This window comes from Ursus maritimus, unplaced genomic scaffold, assembly GCF_017311325.1.
Source record: "Ursus maritimus isolate PB19 unplaced genomic scaffold, ASM1731132v1 scaffold_29, whole genome shotgun sequence".
In the NCBI taxonomy this organism is placed as follows: Eukaryota; Metazoa; Chordata; class Mammalia; order Carnivora; family Ursidae; genus Ursus; species Ursus maritimus.
The window spans coordinates 34,460,705-34,481,700 of NW_024425452.1; the positions used below are offsets into that span (position 1 = coordinate 34,460,705).

At 40.4% G+C, this 20,996-nt stretch overlaps 1 protein-coding gene across 1 annotated transcript in view; it reads right to left on the bottom strand.

Moving 5' to 3' along the window:
* The window catches only part of CEP162 (centrosomal protein 162), a 100,809-nt gene extending 80,123 nt beyond the window's left edge, over window positions 1-20,686 (bottom strand). The window contains exons 1-6 of the mRNA XM_040643710.1: window positions 20,397-20,686; window positions 19,626-19,741; window positions 6,849-6,963; window positions 2,810-2,956; window positions 2,280-2,463; window positions 31-98 (exon numbers count right to left, since the gene is read on the bottom strand). Coding sequence (XP_040499644.1) covers window positions 31-98; window positions 2,280-2,463; window positions 2,810-2,956; window positions 6,849-6,963; window positions 19,626-19,682 — 571 coding nt within the window. The 5' untranslated portion in view covers window positions 19,683-19,741; window positions 20,397-20,686. The remainder of the gene's footprint in view (window positions 1-30; window positions 99-2,279; window positions 2,464-2,809; window positions 2,957-6,848; window positions 6,964-19,625; window positions 19,742-20,396) is intronic.
* Window positions 20,687-20,996: the final 310 nt, after the last annotated feature.

A 20,996-nucleotide genomic window follows, 5' to 3' on the forward strand; every position in this document is an offset into this window, starting at 1 on the left:
TATTGTACATTTTTAAACCAGCGAAATTACCTGCCAGTTCTTCATGTTTCGATTCATTCTCATGTTTATCTTCATTTAGTTCTACATTAGCTTGATAACTGAAAAAAATTTACTTAATTTAGTATTTAATGTTAATAATACACTTTCATGTAATCTTTCAAGTATATTTTTAAAAAATCCTAGCATTGTATTTTTCTTCTCAAGTACTCTTATTCTAACAAAACCTAAAAATTTCAGAGTTATAACGAAAATGTTTTGAAAATAAAGGATCCTCAAAGCCTAAGACTAACCGTAGCTATCCAATTAATACAAAGAGGAAAAAAATGCCATATTTCTTAAATTTATACACCAATATATACAATTTTATACATAAGTGTGTGCATTTACATGTCTCGGGGTCCAGATATCCTTTCTACACTAAAAATTAGATACTGACCACAAGCTATGAGAACCAGTGAAGTCTACATGGAGGCCAGAAAAAAATGTCAGGTTCGGCATTTACCTATTAATAAGCAATTTAATCATGAAATAGAAGCTGACTAGGAACCTTAAACCAATAAAAACTCAGAAAAGTGACAAAGGAGCTTGAGCAAATTTTAATTATATTGGGTTAGCTCATGTACCGCTTTCTATCAAACCAAGGAATCCGCCCTACTTTTTTCAGTCCATCAACCGTCTTTAGTGAGATTATCAGCAAATCCAAGAAGCTATAAAACTTTAATAATAATAGCAGCAAACAATACCGCATACACAATGTTATTTAGCACTCTGACTAGCCTGTCCTAAGGCAGAAATATCAGTCGTTAAGAACACTGTTAAGAAATTTACAAAGTTAAGAAATATTACAAAGGGGCCAAACGTTGTAGCAAACAAACCTGTGTATACTTAATCTGTGTTGTTACTATTAGGAAAGGCGATCACCATGGGCCCGGAGTGTCCCTGTATGTTCTTGTGGGGTACGCCAAGAACGCAAGGCACAAAGCCCTCTTTCCCAGGTTATTTCCCAGGATTGTGTTTGCAGAGAGCAACCCTGAGGGATGAGGAAGTATCTCCTCCCAGCAAAGAAGCAGGCTCGTTTCCTCTTACTATAAAAGCAATGGATTCCCCAAGCTCAGTGATCCTCTCCTATAAAGCAACCCACTGCCCATGCGATGGCCATCATGGACCCTCCGTGTTTTCGCCGCAAGCTTTGTGGAGCATGGGGGAACTGAGGCAAATAAACATGAGACTCAGATATGGCTTTTATAGTGAGAAATAAAGTCATTTGTTTCTGACCCAGGAATCTTTTTTTTTCTTAAAGATTTTATTTATTTATTTGACAGAGAGAGAGACAGCCAGTGAGAGAGGGAACACAAGCAGGGGGAGTGGGAGAGGAAGAAGCAGGCTCCCAGGGAGCCTGATGTGGGGCTCGATCCCAGAATGCTGGGATCACACCCTGAGCCGAAGGCAGACGCTTAACAACTGAGCCACTCAGGTGCCCCTGACCCTGGAATCTTGTGACTATTGTCAGCATCCATGAAACTGGCAGGGTAACTTGTTAGCTTACAAGCAGGGTAAAAATCTCAAACCCTACACAATTCATGAAAGTCACTGTACTGTTTTATCCATGGTCTGTAAGAAACTAAGCATCCTAAGGAAACCAGGTACTCTAATAAAGAAAGGTTATAATTCTCCTTACCCTTAATTTAATTATAGCTTGGTGTTCTTAAAATCTTGAAGTTGTAATCTCGCTTCCATTTATAATTTTAAAAGGTCAAAGGTCTAACTGTACTTACAGAAGACCGCACAGTCAACTAGTAGGATTTTCAGGAAATGAGGTTTCCTGATAATCATCAGGTCAACCATATACGAAGAGGGGACAGAGACAAAACCTGTCTTTACTCCCTGGTTCACCCTTTTTTTTTCCCTGTTCTTTTTTCCTCTGAGTTTATAACAGCTACTTGAAATCTCTTATTTACTTCATCTGTGGAAAATCACTTAAGAAGTTACTTTCATAATAAGGTCTTTTTGCAGTGGGCCATTAGTCCCAATAGCACTGCAGGCATGACATTTCAGATACCTGGACGCAGAGCGGGCTCTTAAACACAAATTAACATATTCCTTTCATATATAAGAGAAACGATGGTCAAAATAATGAACAGAGAAAAGAGATAAAATAAAATTTAACTTTTGTTTGTTATGATATTTACCTATTGAAGTCCATGCACATAACAGCCTTCCAAAAATATAGAAAAACATAGAAATCATTTAATGATTAGTTGATATTAGGCTTACATTACCTATGTAAAGCTTTAAGTTGTGTGGAGTCATTAGAATCCAGTTCCTTATTTAATCTTGAATAATCAATAGAAGATGTTAGGCCTTCCTCAAGCCTGGCAAAAAATTGCTCTTTTTCTTCTTGTTCTTCTAATGTGTCCAATCCCAATCCAAGAACACTATGATTGAGTTCAGAAACTACTACCTCTAAATGAAAAGGACAAATATATTTTATTAATATGCATTTTGGTAAAATTAATTTGAATGATGCATTTACTGATATAATTAGTAAAATTTTAAAAGTTTAAAACATACTTTACGTAATCTCTCACCCACCACATATATATAGACTTGTATTCATAACCAGTGTGTAAGGTTACAAGGCTTCCCTCAAGACCGAATTCTAAACCTTCTAGGAAGGTATTATGTCTACATGCTTCAGTAAAGGAGGCTCCAAGCTATAAGTTAGTGTTTGTAAAAATTTTAATTATAGTATTTAATTTAGTTAAAGATAGTAATTAACCTGTCAACTCATATCCTTCACATTTCTTACCATTTGTTTCTAAGCTGTCAATACTTAAGACAGAGGTTCCACTGCTCTGAAGAAACTGAATCCTTTCAGCAGACTCCTCTTCTATTTCCATAATAGGCTGAGAAGGCTTCTTTGCTTTCAGATAGCTTACAGTTGTTCCAAGCAGCCCTAGGGATGGGATTTAAGACATAACTGGATACTTATGTTCAGAAGACTGTTTTGACCCTATGTATTAACCAGTAATACTGTTATACTAACTTTTTTTTCTGTTACGCTAATTTTGTGGACAGTAGCTATAAAATAAATCTGGTCTATTAAATAAAAATCCATCAGACATAAAACGCACAAAAGAAAAATTATAATATGATTTATTTGTATTGTATCTTATTAAATAATCACAAAAGTTTCCATGAGACAAAATTTTAAAAATTACTTTGAAGCACAATTATTTAATACAGTATACCATGCCACTTTAAGAGTATCTTCTGCCTCAAGTGAAGGAAGAATGGGAAATAAGTAGGCGAACTAGAAGAGGGAGACGACTCCAGGAAGGACGGAGACAAGGTACGAGGGTCAGCAACGGGAGGGGCAGGCCACATTGAAGGGTGCACGAAGGCCAGTGAGGGTGCATGTAAAGAGTGAGGGTGAGTCCAGGTGGAAATGAGCCCAGAGCAGGAGTCGGTGGTCAGACCAGGCCAGTACTCAGAGCCGGGGGCAGCGTTTTTCTTTTTATTCCAAAAACACTAGAAAACACTGAAAAAGCTATGCAATATTCAAAATTTCTTTATCATAATAGCATCATTTGCTATAAAAAAGTGAAAAATGGAAAAGTTAAATACTTACATTATGTGATATGCATTAAGATTAGAAGAATATCACTTTTGCTTAGAAGGAAGTCTTATTAAGAAGTCACAAATTCTGAACTGAAGGGCATTATGCTAAGTGAAATAAGTCAATCAGAGAAAGGCAATCATCATATGGTTTCACTCATATGCGGAATATAACAAATAGCGCAGAGGATCATAGGGGAAGGGAGGGAAAACTGGGAAGAAATCAGAGAGGGAGCCAAACCATGAGAGACTCTTCACTCCAGGAAACAAATTGAGGTTTGTGGAAAGGGAGGGGGGTGGGGGGATGGGGTAACTGGGTGATGGGCATTAAGGAGGGCACGTGTTGTGATGAGCACTGGGTGTTATACGCAACTAATGAATCACTGAACACTACACCAAAAACTAATGATGTAATTAATACACGTTGGCTAATTGAGTTTAAATAAAAAAAGAAAAAAAAAAGAAGTTACAAGTTCTGACTTCAGTTTCCTAATTACTGTCCTCTCAGAAAGAATTCAGAATCTATTTTTTATGGCTTTGTGTGAATAATGGCTTTATAGATCAAATAGTAACTTCCACGGTTGCAGAAAATCAAGAGATGCTATCTGTTGACACTTCAAACGAGAAAGTGCGTGCCACAGTTGGGGTGCTGTTGTGGCACCTATGGGGGTCTCACCTTGGCTTGGAAGCTGGACTGAGGGATGTGACCCACACTAACTGAGCTTACAAGAGATTAATGACTAAAACCAATATCCAATTTAGTTATTCATAATGAAGAGTATAACCAGGATTAGATTGTTTCATCCTTTAGGCAGAACATTTTATCCTTACGACAACTGAAAGAGAAAATTATAAAGCTGAAGGCTCAATGTTGATGTTTAATGATGTCTAAAATTGGTAATGCATTCCTCTCTTCAAGAGGATGTTTACTTCCCCCTCAGAAGCTTCTACACTCTTGATGGCAGGGATCCTATCTTGTCTGTATACTAGTGGCCAGTACGCACAACATAACATGAACTCAGAAATGTTTGAGATTGAACCAGGGACCAGGTTATGTCCTTGGGTGGAGAAACCCTCTTCTCGGTTTAAATGGATATTGTCAAAGTTTTCTTCTTCATATTCTTCTTTGAATCTTTTACTAATCAAATCCATCCTGATTGATAAATTCTGTCTTAAAAATTAACACCTTTAGTCAGGTTACATTGAAGCGTTGGTCCAGGACCTAGTCTTTTCCTTTGGGATAAGTATGCACATTCTTTTTTTTTTTTTTTTTTTTTTTACAATAGCAGATTTTATTTATTTTATTATAATATTTTTTATTATATTATGTTAGTCACCATACAGTACATCCCTGGTTTCTGATGTAAAGTTTGATGATTCATTAGTTGCGTATAACACCCAGTGCACCATGCAATACGTGCCCTCCTTACTACCCATCACCAGCCTATCCCATTCCCCCACCCCCTCCCCTCTGAGGCCCTCAGTTTGTTTCTCAGGGTCCATAGTCTCTCATGCTTCATTCCCCCTTCTGATTACCCCCCTTTCTTTAACCCTTTCTTCTCCTACCTATCTTCTTGTTTTATGTTCCATAGATGAGAGAAACCATATGATAATTATCTTTCTCTGCTTAACTTAGCACATTCTATCTCTGATTCATTACTTTCTTTCTTTCTTTTTTTTTTTTTTAAAGATTTTATTTATTTATTTGACAGAGAGAGAGACAGCCAGCGAGAGAGGGAACACAGCAGGGGGAGTGGGAGAGGAAGAAGCAGGCTCCTAGTGGAGAAGTCCGATGTGGGGCTCATCCCAGAACGCCGGGATCACGCCCTGAGCCGAAGGCAGACGCTTAACGACTGCACCACCCAGGCGCCCCTGATTCATTACTTTCTAGAAAGACCTTAATGCTAATTAAGTCTCAAATCTTTGTGAACAATTCCAATAGTATTTCATCATGTAATATTCTTTTCAAGCACCAACAGGGGAAAGATTCTAAAAAAGAATTCTTTGCATGCAAACTTTAGCATTGTTATGTGGTTGGGGGATTTATGAAAAATGCACTGAATTTTTCAATAAGGCAATTCCTTATAGTTTTAAGAACAGAGAAATGACTATCAAATTTACTCTAACATTCATTTGTTAAATACATTTATTATTTATTCACTGTTGTGGTCAGGGGATACAAACAAATGAAGTGTTTCCAGCCCTCACAAAGCCCACAACCTCAGGAGCAGCCTACAGGTAATGACTATCAGCATAACGTGTAAGTGCTATCATGGTGTTTTGAAATCAAAACAAAGGAGAAAATAATTATGCTGAAAAGGGAGCTCGAAGAATTAGGGAAGAAGGATGAGAAAAGGCGGTCTAGTGGTGAGAAAGCATGAGCTAATACACAGAGGCACAGAGTCAATGATGTTTCCAGGAGATAAGGAATAACTGAGTATGGCTGGGGCACAGGAAGCTAGAAAGGAGGGTCCTACTCAGATGATGCAGAGCGTTAGCTGTCACATTAAGGAATTTGGGCTTAATTTCATAGGAAAGACTAAAGCAAATATCCCCCCAGGGATATAAAAATCCTCTAAGTTTATAGAATGCTGCTTAATGATCCATAAATAGTACAAACATGGGTTAAGAGAAGTAGCTCGGGGTTCCTTATGGATATGGCAGTATCATAGACAGCAGGTATACCAAAGCAAATACTCCAGACAGTAGTTTTCCACTTGTAAAGATGTGACTAAGAATAGTGTTGGGAAAGGTATACACATATGTCAGGTAGGATGATTAGTGAGTTCTTTACCATGAAGGCAATAAATTACTTTTTTTACTACTGTTATTAACAGACTGTGATACCAAAAATCTAAAGATTTGTTAAAATCTTCCCAATGTAATGACATTAATACATTGCCAGAATATTTTATTAAATCCTCTTAAATCAATTTATCATTATACATGACAATATAAAAATATACGTGTATTATTCATCACCTTAATTTGAGTAAATATAAAATTATCCCAATGCAATATAACCTGATAATGCAGAAACATCATAGATTCTTAATTACATAATAAAGATATTATAAAGTGAATATGAAAATTCAAGCTTCAAAAAGTCATGCTACTAGTATTAATTTCTTTATATAATGTATAGTCCAATAACAAAATCCCAGAATTAAAAGTCTTGACTGACCCCTTGTGGTCAAATAATTTGTAATAAAAAAATCAGCAATATTTACCACCATCTTCAAAATCATCTTCAGTTAACCACCACGGCACTGCATCTTTCTTTTTCACTTCTCTTTTAGGTTGTCTAGGTGTTTTGTTTGAATTCTCAAAAGAATCATCTGAAAGCTAAATCAGATAAAAGCTATTGAATTAAAATTCGAGAATCCCAGATTCATCACTAAAAAGGTTTCTTACAGTTCTTCCACAGTTCAGCTATTGCGTGCATAAACACTCTCAGGACAATGTATAAATTTGTATTTTTAAACATATGTGGCCAAAATAACTTAAAAATCAAGTATATATCTCTGAACATCAATTTCATATCCAGAGTTAAATAAGTAAATTAACCAGAGAGAAAACATCAACGATAACGACAAAGAAATAAAAAAGACTTATCAAGAAACTGGATCAAGAAGGGGAAAAAAAGAAGTATTTGACCTCTTCTAGACATTCTCTAGGGTCTAAGAATAAATAATGATTGAGCAAAGTTACCTAGCATCACTCTCAAAGAGCACACAATTCTAAGATCAGACGAACTGAGTTTCAGGTGCTTACCAGAAAAATTAGCATTTTGTCACAATGATTAATAAACTTTAATAAACTTTTATTTGTCCTTTTCTACTCTTCAGGTCCAAATTTCAGTACAATCCTAAATCCCTTATACTAACCCTAATTGACCCACCATCACTGCCACCACTCTCAGTCAGTCACCTGGCCTCTCTTCACTGAGAAAATAAAGACCTTCAGTCAAAAACCACCCTCCTTTCCCTCACTCCACCTGTAAAGGCTGTCTTCCTTTCTCAGAAAAGAAATTCTTTCCTCTACACCAAGAAGAACCTGCAGACGGGTCAGTCACCTCCCACCTTTCTAGGTTCTTACATCCTTGGTCATCCCATGTCATGTCCACATCTGCACTCTCCCCTCCTTCTACCAACCCTCCTTCCCTCAGGTTATAAACCTGACCATCTCTGTAACCTCAGGCCCTAGCACAACTGTGGAATGGAATAATGAACATTTGGGTCTACTCCACTTTTTCTTAAAAAAGCAAAGCAAAACAAAACAAACAAGATCCTTATTCCTACCTCCTCTTTATTCTACCCATTGCTTTTCTTTTACATACCAATTTCTTGAGTTTCCTGCTCAATCCTTTAAAATCTGGTTCCCATCCCAAACAACTCTCCTCCAGGTTCCCAAAGCCTCCTAAATGCCACAAATAAAGGATCACTGCCAGTCATCTTCCCTGATCACATCATGGAATTTGATACCCGTGACTGACTCTTCCCGAAACTCTCTACCTTTGATTTCACAGCATCATTTCCTCCAAGATATACTTCAGTTCTGTGACCTTTACCACCCATCTAGTTTAATAGGTCTTGGTTCTTTTGCCCATTTCTTTACACTAGACTTCCCCAGGAGTCTGTCTTCGTCCTTTTTATCCTCACTCTACCCACTTCTGGAGAAGAAACCAACATTTATTCCATGCCTGCTATATATCAGGACCTATCTTCAGGTTATCTCAATCTTTAAGCAATTCAATCAAGATTTGTCAATGGGGAAACAAGCTCAGAGAGGTTAAGCAACTTGCCCCACATGCTACTGTCAGTAAGTGCTACAGACCTGGAATTCAAACTGAGGTCTGAGAACACCTGTCCACTTTCCAATATAGTATCTAGTCCCCCAACTGGGACAATGTCACCAGGATGCCCTTTTAAACTGGCAAGATGACAATGCACAAATTTCCACCTGCTAACTAAACAACTCTATCTCAATGACTTAAAATAATATCAATTTAAAAATGTTCAAAAAGAATGCATTGTCTTTCCTGACAAGCAGGCAGGAAGAGGGAAGAAGGAAGGGAAAGTATTCTTTATCTGAATTTTAGTTCCATCATTTCCACTCAGTCTCTAAACTTGGTAATCACCTTGAAATGTTCCATTTCTTTCTCCTCCCTGTATCTCATTGTTCACCAAATTCTGACAGTCTGCCTCAGACTCAGTCTATTCCTCTTAAGCCCCATGGTCAGATAAGAGTGTGGAAGGAGTATAGGTTTTAGGGGCCAGACGGACCTGAATTCAAATTTTAACTTCAAAATATACTAGTTGTTGCTCATGGAAAATTATCCTCTCTTTTCAGTTTATTCATCTGTTAAAAAAGTCATAGTACCACTGACCTTGCAAGCTTGTCACAAAGATCAGAAAATGAAATGCAGAGTGCTCACTCTACTATCTAATACATAGTAGGTATTCTCACTTTTGATAATCTTCCACACTGCTTTCCAGATTCCTATCATTAAAAACAAAACACAAAAGCTGGTCCCCAGAGAATAACGTGCTGGTGAGCATATGAAGAAAGTGGAATCCTAATATACTAATACACAGCCGGTGGGAATGTAAAATGGCACAGCTACTTTAGAAAACAGTCTGGCCATTCCTTGAAAGGTTAAACATAAAGTTACCACATGACGCACCATTTCCACTACTAGGTACACACACAGCAGAAATGAAAACATACATCCACACAAAAACCTGTACATGACTTTTCACAGCAGCATTATTTATAATGCCAAAAAGTGGAAAGAACTCAAATGTTCATCAACTGATACATGGATTAGCAAAATGTAGTAAACCCATACAATGGAATGTTACTCAACTACGAAAAGCAATGAAATACTCATAGATACTACCAAACGGTGAACCCTGTTTCAACCTATGTTGAATGGAAGAAACCAGCCACAAAAGACTGCATATTGTATGATTTCATGTCTATGAAACGTCTATAATAAGCATATATTCAGAGACAGAAAGTAGATTAGTGGTGCCGAAGGCTGGAGAATGGGGTAATTGCTAATGGGTACAGGGTTTCTTTTGAGGATGATAAAAATGTTCTATCAGTGGTTGTGGTAATGGTTGCATTGCTGTGAACAAACTAAAAACCACTGAATTGTACCCTTCACTTTTTTTTTTTTTAAGTAGGCTCCACGCTGGGCCTTCCTCCTTCCCCCCAACATGGGGCTTGAAATCACAAACGGGAGATCAAGACCTGAACTGAGATCAAAACTCGGATGCTTAACCGACTGAGCCACCCAGGCTTTAAATGTACAACTTTTTTAGGGAAAAAAAAAAAAAAAGCTGGTCCCGCCAATTATAAACAAAGATATGTAAGCCATATCATTGAACAAACTATTTGAACAATAATTTAGCAAAATGACTAAAGACGTTAGCATGACTCTAAAATCATGGTTTTCATTATTTAAAAAAACGAGATGCTGCCATTTCCAAATCTCTAGCATGAGATAAAGGCTTTTACAAGTTGAGGCTGACTATGAGAGAAAGAGTGGGAGGGAGGGAGGGTGTTGAAGGGGAGGTAAATGAGGGGCAGAAAGAAAAAAAAAAAACTGGCCTGTACTGTTTTTTATCTTTTACAGTAAAAATACTTCCTATGAAGTTTAATTTTCAAAATGTACATATCTGAAATAAAAAAATCAATTTTCAAATGGGAAGTGAGATTCTTATCCTGAGTGTCTATTACATTCAGATAATCATCAGATGCTTTTTTAAATCCTTACAACAATCCTACAAAGTAGACATTATTTTTTCCTGTTAATGAAACTGAGGTTTTCTACTACATCATACATCTAACGCTCTTTATGAACAAGAATGTTAGTATAATCGTATAAAATGTGACTCTCCTGAATGCTCTACAAGGCCTCTCTATTTATATAAATACATAGGATATAGTGCAACCCTCTAGTTTATTCATTCAGCAAGTATTTACTAAGCATCTATTAGGTACTGCAGCTATCGCAGTATGTAGCTGTCACGTCATGAATCCTACACTCTTACGATGGGGGCAGAAAACAGACCTACACAAGTAAGATAATGGATGGCGCCAAGTGCTACACAGAGAATTAAATATAAGGTACACAAAGAAGTCATTTGCTGGTTACTTTTTTACTGGATAAGCAGGAAAAAAACCTCTCTGTGGTAGTGATATTTAAGATGAGATCTTTAACAATCAGATGAAGAATAGGGGAACAGAACTATTGACAGAGAGAACAGCTCGTGCTGAGCTCCTTATGTGAAAGGAGCTTGGCATGTCTGAGGAGAAAAGAGACCGCTGCAGCCTAAGTAGGTAAGGGAGAAGAGAGGTATAAAGTTGAGTGAGGAAGACATGAGCAAAACCATCCAGGGCTTTGGAAACCATGTGAAAGAGTCTGGATTTTATTCCATTGGTGATGGGAAGCCAATAGAGTGTTTTACAAAGAGGAACAATCTGATTTATGTTACAGATCACATTGGCTGCAGTGTGGGGAAGGAATGGGGGGAGAGTATGTGGTAACTGTTATAGTAGCCCAGGAGAGAAGATGGTGCCCTAGACTAGATGGCAGCAGTGAACAGGGAAAGACCTAGGAAGAGGACAGATATATTCTGGAGGAAGGGCTGACAGAGCTTGGTGATGGACTTGTGAAACTGAATACAGGAAACCTCATTTAAAATACAATTGGGATAGACTGGTGATGGGTAGTAAGGAGGGCACGTGTTGCATGGTGCACTGGGTGTTATACGCAACTGATGAATCATCGAACTTTACATCAGAAACCAGGGATGTACTGTATGGTGACTAACATAATATAACAAAAAAACATTAAAAAAATAATAAAAAAATAAAAAATAAATAAAATAAAATACAATTGGGAGGTCGGAAGGGGGAGCTCTCATGCCCCATCAATTTGTCATCAGTTGCAGACTCCAACAAAGAAGTATAGCTTGCATTTTCCAATAGAAAGAAGCCTACTTTACTACCCCAACAGGAGGAAGGAAGGTTTTTCTTCATGCCCAGCAATAGTTCTGCCAATGAGAAATCCTCACCACCCTGAACTTTTGCTTTCCTCCAGTAGACTTTCATTCAAAGCAGCCCCTCCCAAATTCCTCCTTTTCTCTATAAAATAATGTTCCTCTCCTTTGATCTCAGGTCTTGCCTAGGGTTTTGCCATAGCTTGCATGTCCTAACTGCAATTCTTTTGCCATTCCCAAATAAAGGGTAAAATAACTGGCTGTTTTATTCTTGAGGTTGACATTACTTGGTGATCAGAAGTGGGATCCAGAGAAGGCTCCAAGAACTCTGAGGCCGGTGAGCAAACAGGTGCCTGTACTCACTGAGCCCAATGAGTTCTCTGCTTTCTCCCTGAGCCTGGAGTCTGAAGGTGAGTCTCTCCTGGATCCCAGCTCTGCTCTCTGCTTTTTGAGCTCTCTAGGTTTATCCAGGATCTGTTTAAAAGTTTTACTCTTTCTATTTTTATGAAGGCTTTGTCCCTTCTGGTGAGTATGCGTGTGTTTTTCTGTACTTCTGTATTGACTCATGGGATCCTAATCCTCAAACTCTCTCAGGACAGCCCTCCTCCTGGGACCCTGGTGGGCTTTATGTTTAAAAACTATGATCCCTCCTCATGCACACTGCTAACAAAATAGACCAACTTAGCTAAATTTAGAATTTCAATGACCATGATGGGGGTCACTGAACTGCTCAAACTGACTTTTCTCAAAACCTCAAACTTAATTTTCTCAAATTAGAAGACAATACCTCTAAAATTAAGCAAATTGAATGGAATGCCCGTTTTAATTGGTACCTGGACTTCCAAACAAATTCAGGACTCCAAAACTGCCTCTCTGCAAAGTACCATTTCTAAATTAACTGTGGCTACTAAACAACTGAGAGAAGTCAAAGGGCTTCCGGGTCCTCTCTGGCTTCCGGCCATTCTGCGTCTCCAGACACGCAGGGCCAGCTTGGGCTCAGGCCGCCCCTCTGCTGCCACCTTCCTACTTCCCCGCAGCGCCATCCCCAGGCCCTCCACACCCTCTCGCTTCCTCAGTCTAACCATCTCTCTGAAAGGCCCTTGTTGTCCGAACCTCTCCCCGCTCTCTCTTCCTCAGAACCTATCAGAACCCGTCCCTTTAAAGTTAAGCCCTCTAAGGATCCAGCTGTTGAACTCCAAGTTTCTTATGTTCCCTGGACTAAAGCTGAACTTCGGGCTACCGTCAAAAATGTTCCCAAGGTTATGGAGGATCCTTCTAGATTTGTCGAGGAATTTAACATAGTTATTCAAACTTACTGACTAGGTTTCTCAGATTTATATTAATTAGTTCACACGCTTGTTGGTGAGGCCTAACACTGGATGAAACTGGTCTGATAGAAAAGTCCTGAAAGAGAGATTCAGTAAACCAGATCTCTGACTTTCGGCAGGAGGCTGAACACTCGCTAGAAGTCTTCACAGAACAAGGACAAAAGCTATTCCTAAGCCTGATGATTGGAACAGCATTCAGGCTTGCACACAAAAAAACCTGATGAGCCTGTTTATGATTACTACAATCGACTTCAGATTATTTTTAAGGAAAACTCTGGTATCCCTTTAGATGTCAAATCCACTCAGATAGCCTTTAATTCTATGTTCCTTAACCGGCTAAGCTGGGTCTTTCCCTTTAAGCTAAAAGGACCAGGATGGAATGGGAAACTATGTTGGGCCCAGATCTAGCTAATTTAGCGAACCAGCTGGCCCACATCCTAGATGATTTGGCTAAAAGGAACACCACTAAAATCCTTAATTTTCATCTCCAACAAATGGAGGCCCCCTAAACAAACCCCATCCCTCCTGATCTCTGCCGTTACCGCAGAAAACCAGGACATTGCAAGAAAGACTGTTGCAAACTTAAGTGCTCCAGAAGCCGTTCAGTCCTCTAACCAATCCTTCCTAGGTTTTCCTAATCCCCAGGGACTGGGCTCTGAGGAACTACAGGGGCGTGTCCCAATTCTTTCTTCCAGTTGGTTCACAGAAACAACCCTCCAGATGGGGAATGAATGTCGATCCGTCCTCATCGCCACTGCAGCTACACTCTCCGTGCACAGCCCAGCACCATAAAGCAGCCCCTTCTTTAGAGCAGCAAAACCGCTCAAATAGTGACACTCCTATCTCTATCTCTAATCCCTTTTGTTTAGGCCCTTCAAGAGATATTCACCCTTTTTCCTTAATTCTCTCACCCAATTCACTTATTGGGCAGAGATTTCTTAGAAAAATATCATGCCAGAATCTCTTTTTTCAAAAAGGGGGAAGTAATTCTAGAATTCGACAGAAACAACCAAAATAGCAACCAAGTGATCCTTCAACATCGTTTACTTGCTCTGTCTCTGACAGCACTGGAGCTAACTCTAGGGACACTAACCATTTGTCCCTATTGGATCAGGAGCCGTCCTCCTTATGGATAAAATCCTCCTCTGATTTTGGCAGAATACACAAAGCACCTCCTACTAAGATTCAAACAGATCCCTCAAAGTACCTCCCTGGAATTAATCAATAACCTATAAAGAAAGAAGCCCTTCAAGGCATCAAGCCCATAATAGAAGATAAGGCTCAGGGACTCCTTATCACCTGCACTAGCCCTTATAACACCCCTATTTCACCTGTAAGGAAACCCAGTGGCTGAGGATGGAAGTTTGTCCAGGACTTCCCAGCAATAAATAACGTTATCCTTTGACACACTGTTGTTCCTAATTCCAATATGCTACTAGAATCTATTCCCACCGAAAGCAAGTTTTTCACTGTAGTTGATCTTTGTGGTGCGTTCCTTAGTATCACAGTTGATAAGTATAGCCAACATTTTTCTGTCTTAACTTGGGAAAGAAAATACATTCGAAAGAAATACCCCAGGGTTTTACCAAGAGCCTTACTTCTTCCAAACCTTAAAAGCTGACTTAGATGATACAAAGTTTTCTGGAGGCCCTACCTTGCTTGTTACAATACGTAGATGACTTGCTTCTCTCCCAAGGCTCTTCACAGGAGGACAGCATGTAGCTTTATTAAAACTTTTAGCCTTAAAGGGACATGAAGTTTCCAAGGAAAAACTGCAGTTTGCTCAAACTCAGGTTCGACATTTAAGGTACCTGATGTTGGAATGGGGGTTTGTTCGTTCGTTCATTCATTCATACATTTATGTATTAAGTAGGCCCCACACCTAGACACCTCGCATGGAGCCCAATGCAGGCCTTGTACCCACAACCCCAAGATCAAGACCCGAGCCAAGATCAAGAGTCGCTCAACCGACTGAGCCACCCAGGCGCCCCAGAACAGGGGTCATTTAAATACAGTTAGGCTTTGTCGTATCCTGAACTTCCCCAAAAATAAAACTAAGTGCCAACTACAAGGTTTTCTTAGGGTAGGGGACCACAGTCAAAAATTGAACTCCAAACTTCTCTCTTACCGCCCAACCCCTATATGTTTTACTTAAACACAACAAACGTGACCCTATTATTTGGAAAGATCAGAATGATACAGGCTTTGGGGCCTTAAAGAAAATCTTAATAAAGCTTCCTCCCCATGGACATCCTAATTATCAGCTCCTCTTTTTCCTTTTTGTATATGAGAAGGAAAGCAACGCCCTTGGAGAACTCACCCCAAAACCAGGAAATTGTTATCGACCCACAGGATATTACAGCCAACAACTGGACCCTGTGGCATGAGGATAGCCCCCTTGTCTCAGAGCCATTCCTGCCACTGCCCTTTTGGATGAGGCCACTGAAGAAATAATCGTGGGATCCCCTGAACCACCCTTGTGCTCCATGCAGTAAAAGCTCCTCTGAATTCCTGCCACACTCAACACCTGTTGGCCAGTCATCTTACTGCCTATGAAATCCTCCTGTTAGCTGCTCCTCACGTAACTCTTCCTCACTACAATAACCTTGACCCTGCTATTCTCCTCTCTTTCAGCCCTCTGATAAACCCCTCATCACTGCTTGATGCCGACAGATCACCTTTTGACTGTCCATGACAATTTACAGATAACTCTAACCAATGCAGATCTGTCATAGTTTACTGATGGGTCTTACTTAAAGGACAAAAACGGTACTGTCTTGTGCATGCTATTGCAAGCTCCTTTTGCAATCATGCAGGCAGCACCTTCACCTTTGGCTACTTCGACCCAACAGGCTGAATTATATGCTCATGCTCTGGCTTGTGGCTTTGCCAAGGGTAAAACTGCAAAGACCTATACTGACAGTCAGTATGCCCTTGGGCAGCTCATGACTTCGGGATGTTATCGAAACAGCAAGGTTTCCTTACTTCTTATGGGAATAAAATTACAGAGGGCTCTTATATCCAAAATTTATTAGATGTCAAACTTTTGCCAACTGCCCTGGCTATCATTAAAACCTCTGTGCATTCCACACTTGACTCCCTGGAGGCCAAAGGAAACTACCTTGTTGATGTTTCCACTAAAAACGCTGCTCTCAAAGGAACCAAAAACCTAACCTCTGTCATGGTCCAAAGGGATGTTGCCTCAAATGATAATCTAGAAAAATTGACAAGAGACGTCCAACAATTGGCCCCAGAGAGGGAAAAACAATATTGGAAATCTACTAATTGTTGGTTTGATAAAAAGAACTCTAGCTTGAGCCGAATAACAATCCAGTCCTGCCAGAGACTTGAAAACGTCATTACTAACCACTGCACATGCATTAACTAGTGCTCTACCGATAAGATGATAGCCTTTATGAATCAATTCTGGTACAGAAATATTAATAAGCCCACAAAGGTGCCTACTTTGCTTGCCCCATCTGTCCAAAATACAATCCGGGAAACCCATCCACACCACCCCCTGGTATTTTAAATGGACCATTTAAATGGACCATTCAAAGTTTGGGAAGTGGATTTCACTCAGCTCCCGCTGTCTCATGGATATAATATGTTTTGGTCATGGTTTGTTTTCTCACTGATCTAAAGCTTTCCCTTGCAGACAGGGTATGGCCTTTTCTGTAGCTAAAATCCTCTTAGCAAAGATTATTCCTACCTGAGGAAGCCCTCTCAAGCTTCACAGTGATCAGGAAACAGTCAAGTTCATCAGTAAAGTCTACGCTGTTTGGCCGGTTCTCCAGCACTCTCACTGTGCTTACCATCTTCAGTCCTCAGGGCGAGTCGCACGAACAGCACCATTAAGACTCAATTGGTAAAATTTGTGGAGACCCTCCAAGTAACCTGGCCAAAAGCACTGCAGTTGGGTCCTGCTAATATATGTACTGCCGAAGCAAGCACACGATTGGGTCCTTCTAAATCTGAGATCCACCCCCTTTGTAACTCATTAACTCTCACGCCCTTTGAGACAGTCGCAGGGCGCCTGATGCACCTGGTTCCTGCCTCATCTGATCCACAGCTGATAAAAGGAGATCTACTCCGATATTGTAAAGGACCCACTGCTTTTGTTGAGAATAACCATACTTTAGTAGAACTATCTTCATGGCACACTCCCGGGAGAAAAAGGGTGTAAGCATCACATCTTGCAACCCAGAGATTTTGTCTACTGCAAAAGATACCTCAAAAAGTTCTCTCTTCAGTCTTGTTGGAAGGGCCCTACCAGGTACCGTTTACCAACTCTTGTGCCACCAAATTTCAAGAAACAAACTCCTGGATTCACACGTCACATCTAAAGAAAGCACTAAACGCAGGCTGGACCTGCACACCACCTGGTGACCTGAAAGTGGTTTCCAGAAATTAAAGCAGACATCTGATAAAGACCACTTTCCCAAAATAACTGGACCAGGCTCATTTTTTCTCTCTTCCATGGACAGATAATGCTCTTACCTGCATTTCCCAACTGCTGCAAAAGGGGGGAACCTCTCTGATTGTGGGATTTGTCACCAGAAACCTCAATCTGTCCAGAGCAACAGTGATCCCTCAGACCACCCTACAAGTAATTTTGCTGGAAGTCAATTGCCACTGCATGCCTAAACTGTTGCCCAGGTCTGTTTTACGAAGTTAGAATATTAAATCCACACATACTTGTTCCCTGCCTCAATTCAACCCAACTCTAGGTGGGAGAAATGAGCTCTCTTGAATACATATGAAAACACACGGTAGAACAGCCAATGTAAGTTGGACAATTTGTAAGCTGGCTGTCATACCCATATACCTAGGAAAACTTCCAGCATGCGGTAACATGGTATTTGAGTCTTGGCTGAATAATGCTAATGCCTCTATACCGACAAATGGGTCCATAAATGCTAATACTTTTGAGGGAGCCCTATGTGTAGCTCCTGGCTACTCTTCTGTACGTGGAGGTTTTGGTAATGGCCCCTATGCTTGGGCAATTCATTGCCTTGACAGCTGAAGGATAAAAGGACAATGTGCTTTTGCTGTATTCACTGTTCTATTTTTGCTTCATAACAAACTAGCAGCTTCCTACCGGTCTACGTCACTAAACCTTCATGACCATCTTAAATGAGAACTTCCAGGAGGCATACACAACTCCAGGTTTGCCTCCACAGAGACAGCCTTTCTCCCTTCAGAGTAAGTACTACTAGACACAGTTAGAAGTTTTTCCCTAGGGGCGCCTGGGTGGCACAGCGGTTAAGCATCTGCCTTCGGCTCAGGGCGTGATCCCGGCGTTCCGGGATCGAGCCCCACATCAGGCTCCTCCACTATGAGCCTGCTTCTTCCTCTCCCACTCCCCCTGCTAGTGTTCCCTCTCTCGCTGGCTGTCTCTCTCTGTCAAATAAATAAATAAAATCTTAAAAAAAAAAAAAAAGAAGTTTTTCCCTAAACTTAAGAGAGCTGGTCAATTCTATAGCCAAAGCAATAGCAGCCCAACAATGATTATTCGACTCACTGGCTAAAGTAGTTTTGGACAATCACATAGCTCTGCATTACTAACCTGTTGAGCAGGGAGGCATCTGTGTGACAGCAGACACCACTTACTGCACATGGATAAACTCCTCTGGAAAAGTAGAAACTCAACTGCACAAAAGTAGGGGACAAGCACATTGACTACAACAAATTTTACGTGACTCTCAGTTTTTTTTTTCAGTTGGCTTTTTTCAGGCCTAGGGTCATGGTTCAGAATCATCATACAATTCGGAATTGTCATGCTACTTTTAGTTATGTTTTGTATAATAATTTTTAAGTTTTGCACCTGTCGCTTATCAAACTTTTATAGAAACCATGTACTCAATAAGGTGATGCTAACTCAACACTTCAGGATGATCTCCAACACGCAGGACCTCAACAAGATACAGACTTTGGAAGGGAAATGCCTGAGAGTTTTCCTTCCTGTGCTTCCTTGTTACTTAAATATGTTCCAAAATGGGTTCTAACTGCTATACACTTTCTCTCTGACGTGGGACCTGAAACCCAGGAAAGGTCCTTCCTGCGGAGACGCAGATGACCCAACTCTTGGTCAGCAGTGCTTCTGTGGAACGATTTGGGTGAAAAGGGAAAAACGTGAAACTAAATAAAGGAAACCACATTTAAAATACAAAGAGGAAGCCAGAAGGGGGAGCTCTCATGCCCTATCAACTCATCATCAATTACAGAACAAACCCAACAGTAAGAAGTGGGACCTACCTTGCATTTTCCAGCAGGGGGAAGAATGAATTTCTCCAAGCGGAGCAACTAGCTCAGCCAATAAGAAAATACAACTCTGCCAATGAGAAATTGTGACCACCCTGAACTCTCTTTCCTACTATGGACTTTCATTCAAAGAAGCCCCTTCCAACTTTTCTCCTCATTTTCTCTATAAAGTAATGGTTCCTCTCCTTTGGTCTCAGGACTTGCCTATGGTTTTGCCATAGCCTGCATGTACCGAATCACAGTTCCTTGTCATTCCCAAATAAACCCATTTTGCTGGTAATAACTGGCTGCTTTATTTTCAAGGTTGCCAAACTGATTGCATATTAGAAGTGAAACAGGGAATTGAAAGATGAATTTCCCGTGACAAAAATTTACTATGTAGCTTTTAAAAAGATAAACTTACCTCTTTCATGAACTGTTCAAACTCTTCATCCAGCTCTTCTTTGGAATAGTGAGCCATAATCAAGAATTTTCACTTCCCAAAGTAAACATTCCAAAGTATTTACAGCATTGGGAACACTAAATAACAAGAAATAAATATGCTTTGAGGAAATTCATGTCACATCGTAAGAGCAACCAGACTTAAACCTCAGACATTTCTCTTATATAGTATATATGCACAATTACTGACCTATAACCTTGACAAGAGATTCTGAATTCATGAATAAAACTGCTCTGGAAAAGCAGCTTTCACAGTTTGCACTGTACTTAGGGTCCAGAACTACATTTTCACTGTTACCATCCAACTGTTGAAGGGTGGCCTCCACGATATTTCCTAAACTTATGGGGTGTATGTTATTTAATATCTCTGAAACAAATCAGGTCCTCTCAAGGAATCTTTCAAAAACTATAAATTAGTAAGTCCAAAAGGCTATTTCCTTTTTGCAAAGCACAGGACAGAGTTTGTGCTGCCCTATCATTCCGTCAGTTATCAGTCCATATTAATAGTTCGCAAAATAGACTGTTTCTGGATACTGACAAAATGCACTTCATTAAGATTCAAAATCTAACTAAAATAAAGTTAATGGAGTATACAAATCAGAACGAATTATGTTCCCTTTGGAGCGAGGGGAAGCCAACAAAACTATGCATAAGTGACTTATGACGCAAAGCTCTCCCCATCCCTCTAACGAGCCCAAACAACTTCAGCTCTGTACCACCTTCTGGACTATACCTTCTTGAGGCTGCTCAAACCCAGAGGCGGTGGAGGGGGGCTGTGTGTGTGGGCGGAGACCCCGCCCGGACGATATTTTTCCCAACCTGCAGAATAACACCTCCCCGCCTCTTTAGCACGTCTGATCAGTTCAGGGTGTGCGCATTAAGGTCTGAGCCCCGAAATCTTGGTCGGAGACGGACACCATCAAAAGAGCTCGGCTTGGCGGGGTCCCGGCTCCAGGAAGCGCGGGTTCCAGAGTGGCGAAAGACAAAGACGTACTTGAAGGCGTGTGGGCGGAAGAGGGGAGGAGCCCGGGAAACCAAAGCCCTGAAGGGTCGGGTCTGAGGACAGTCTCGGTCAGGGTCAACTGAGTGGGAAGCCTCACCTACCTCCGTCTCTGAATTTCCCGCTATCCCGAAGGTCTGCGGGGGCCCAACAGTTACCAGGGTAACATACGTCAGCTTCCTTGCTCCCGAGTCACATGACCCGTACTGGTCACGTGGCTTTTGGGCCCCACGGGACGGGTGTTAGTGTCTTTTTTCCTCTACGAAAAGGTGGCAATTGCTGCGGCTCAGAATAATTTGGAGGGTAAGAGCCGTCGCTGCTGCACCAACAGAG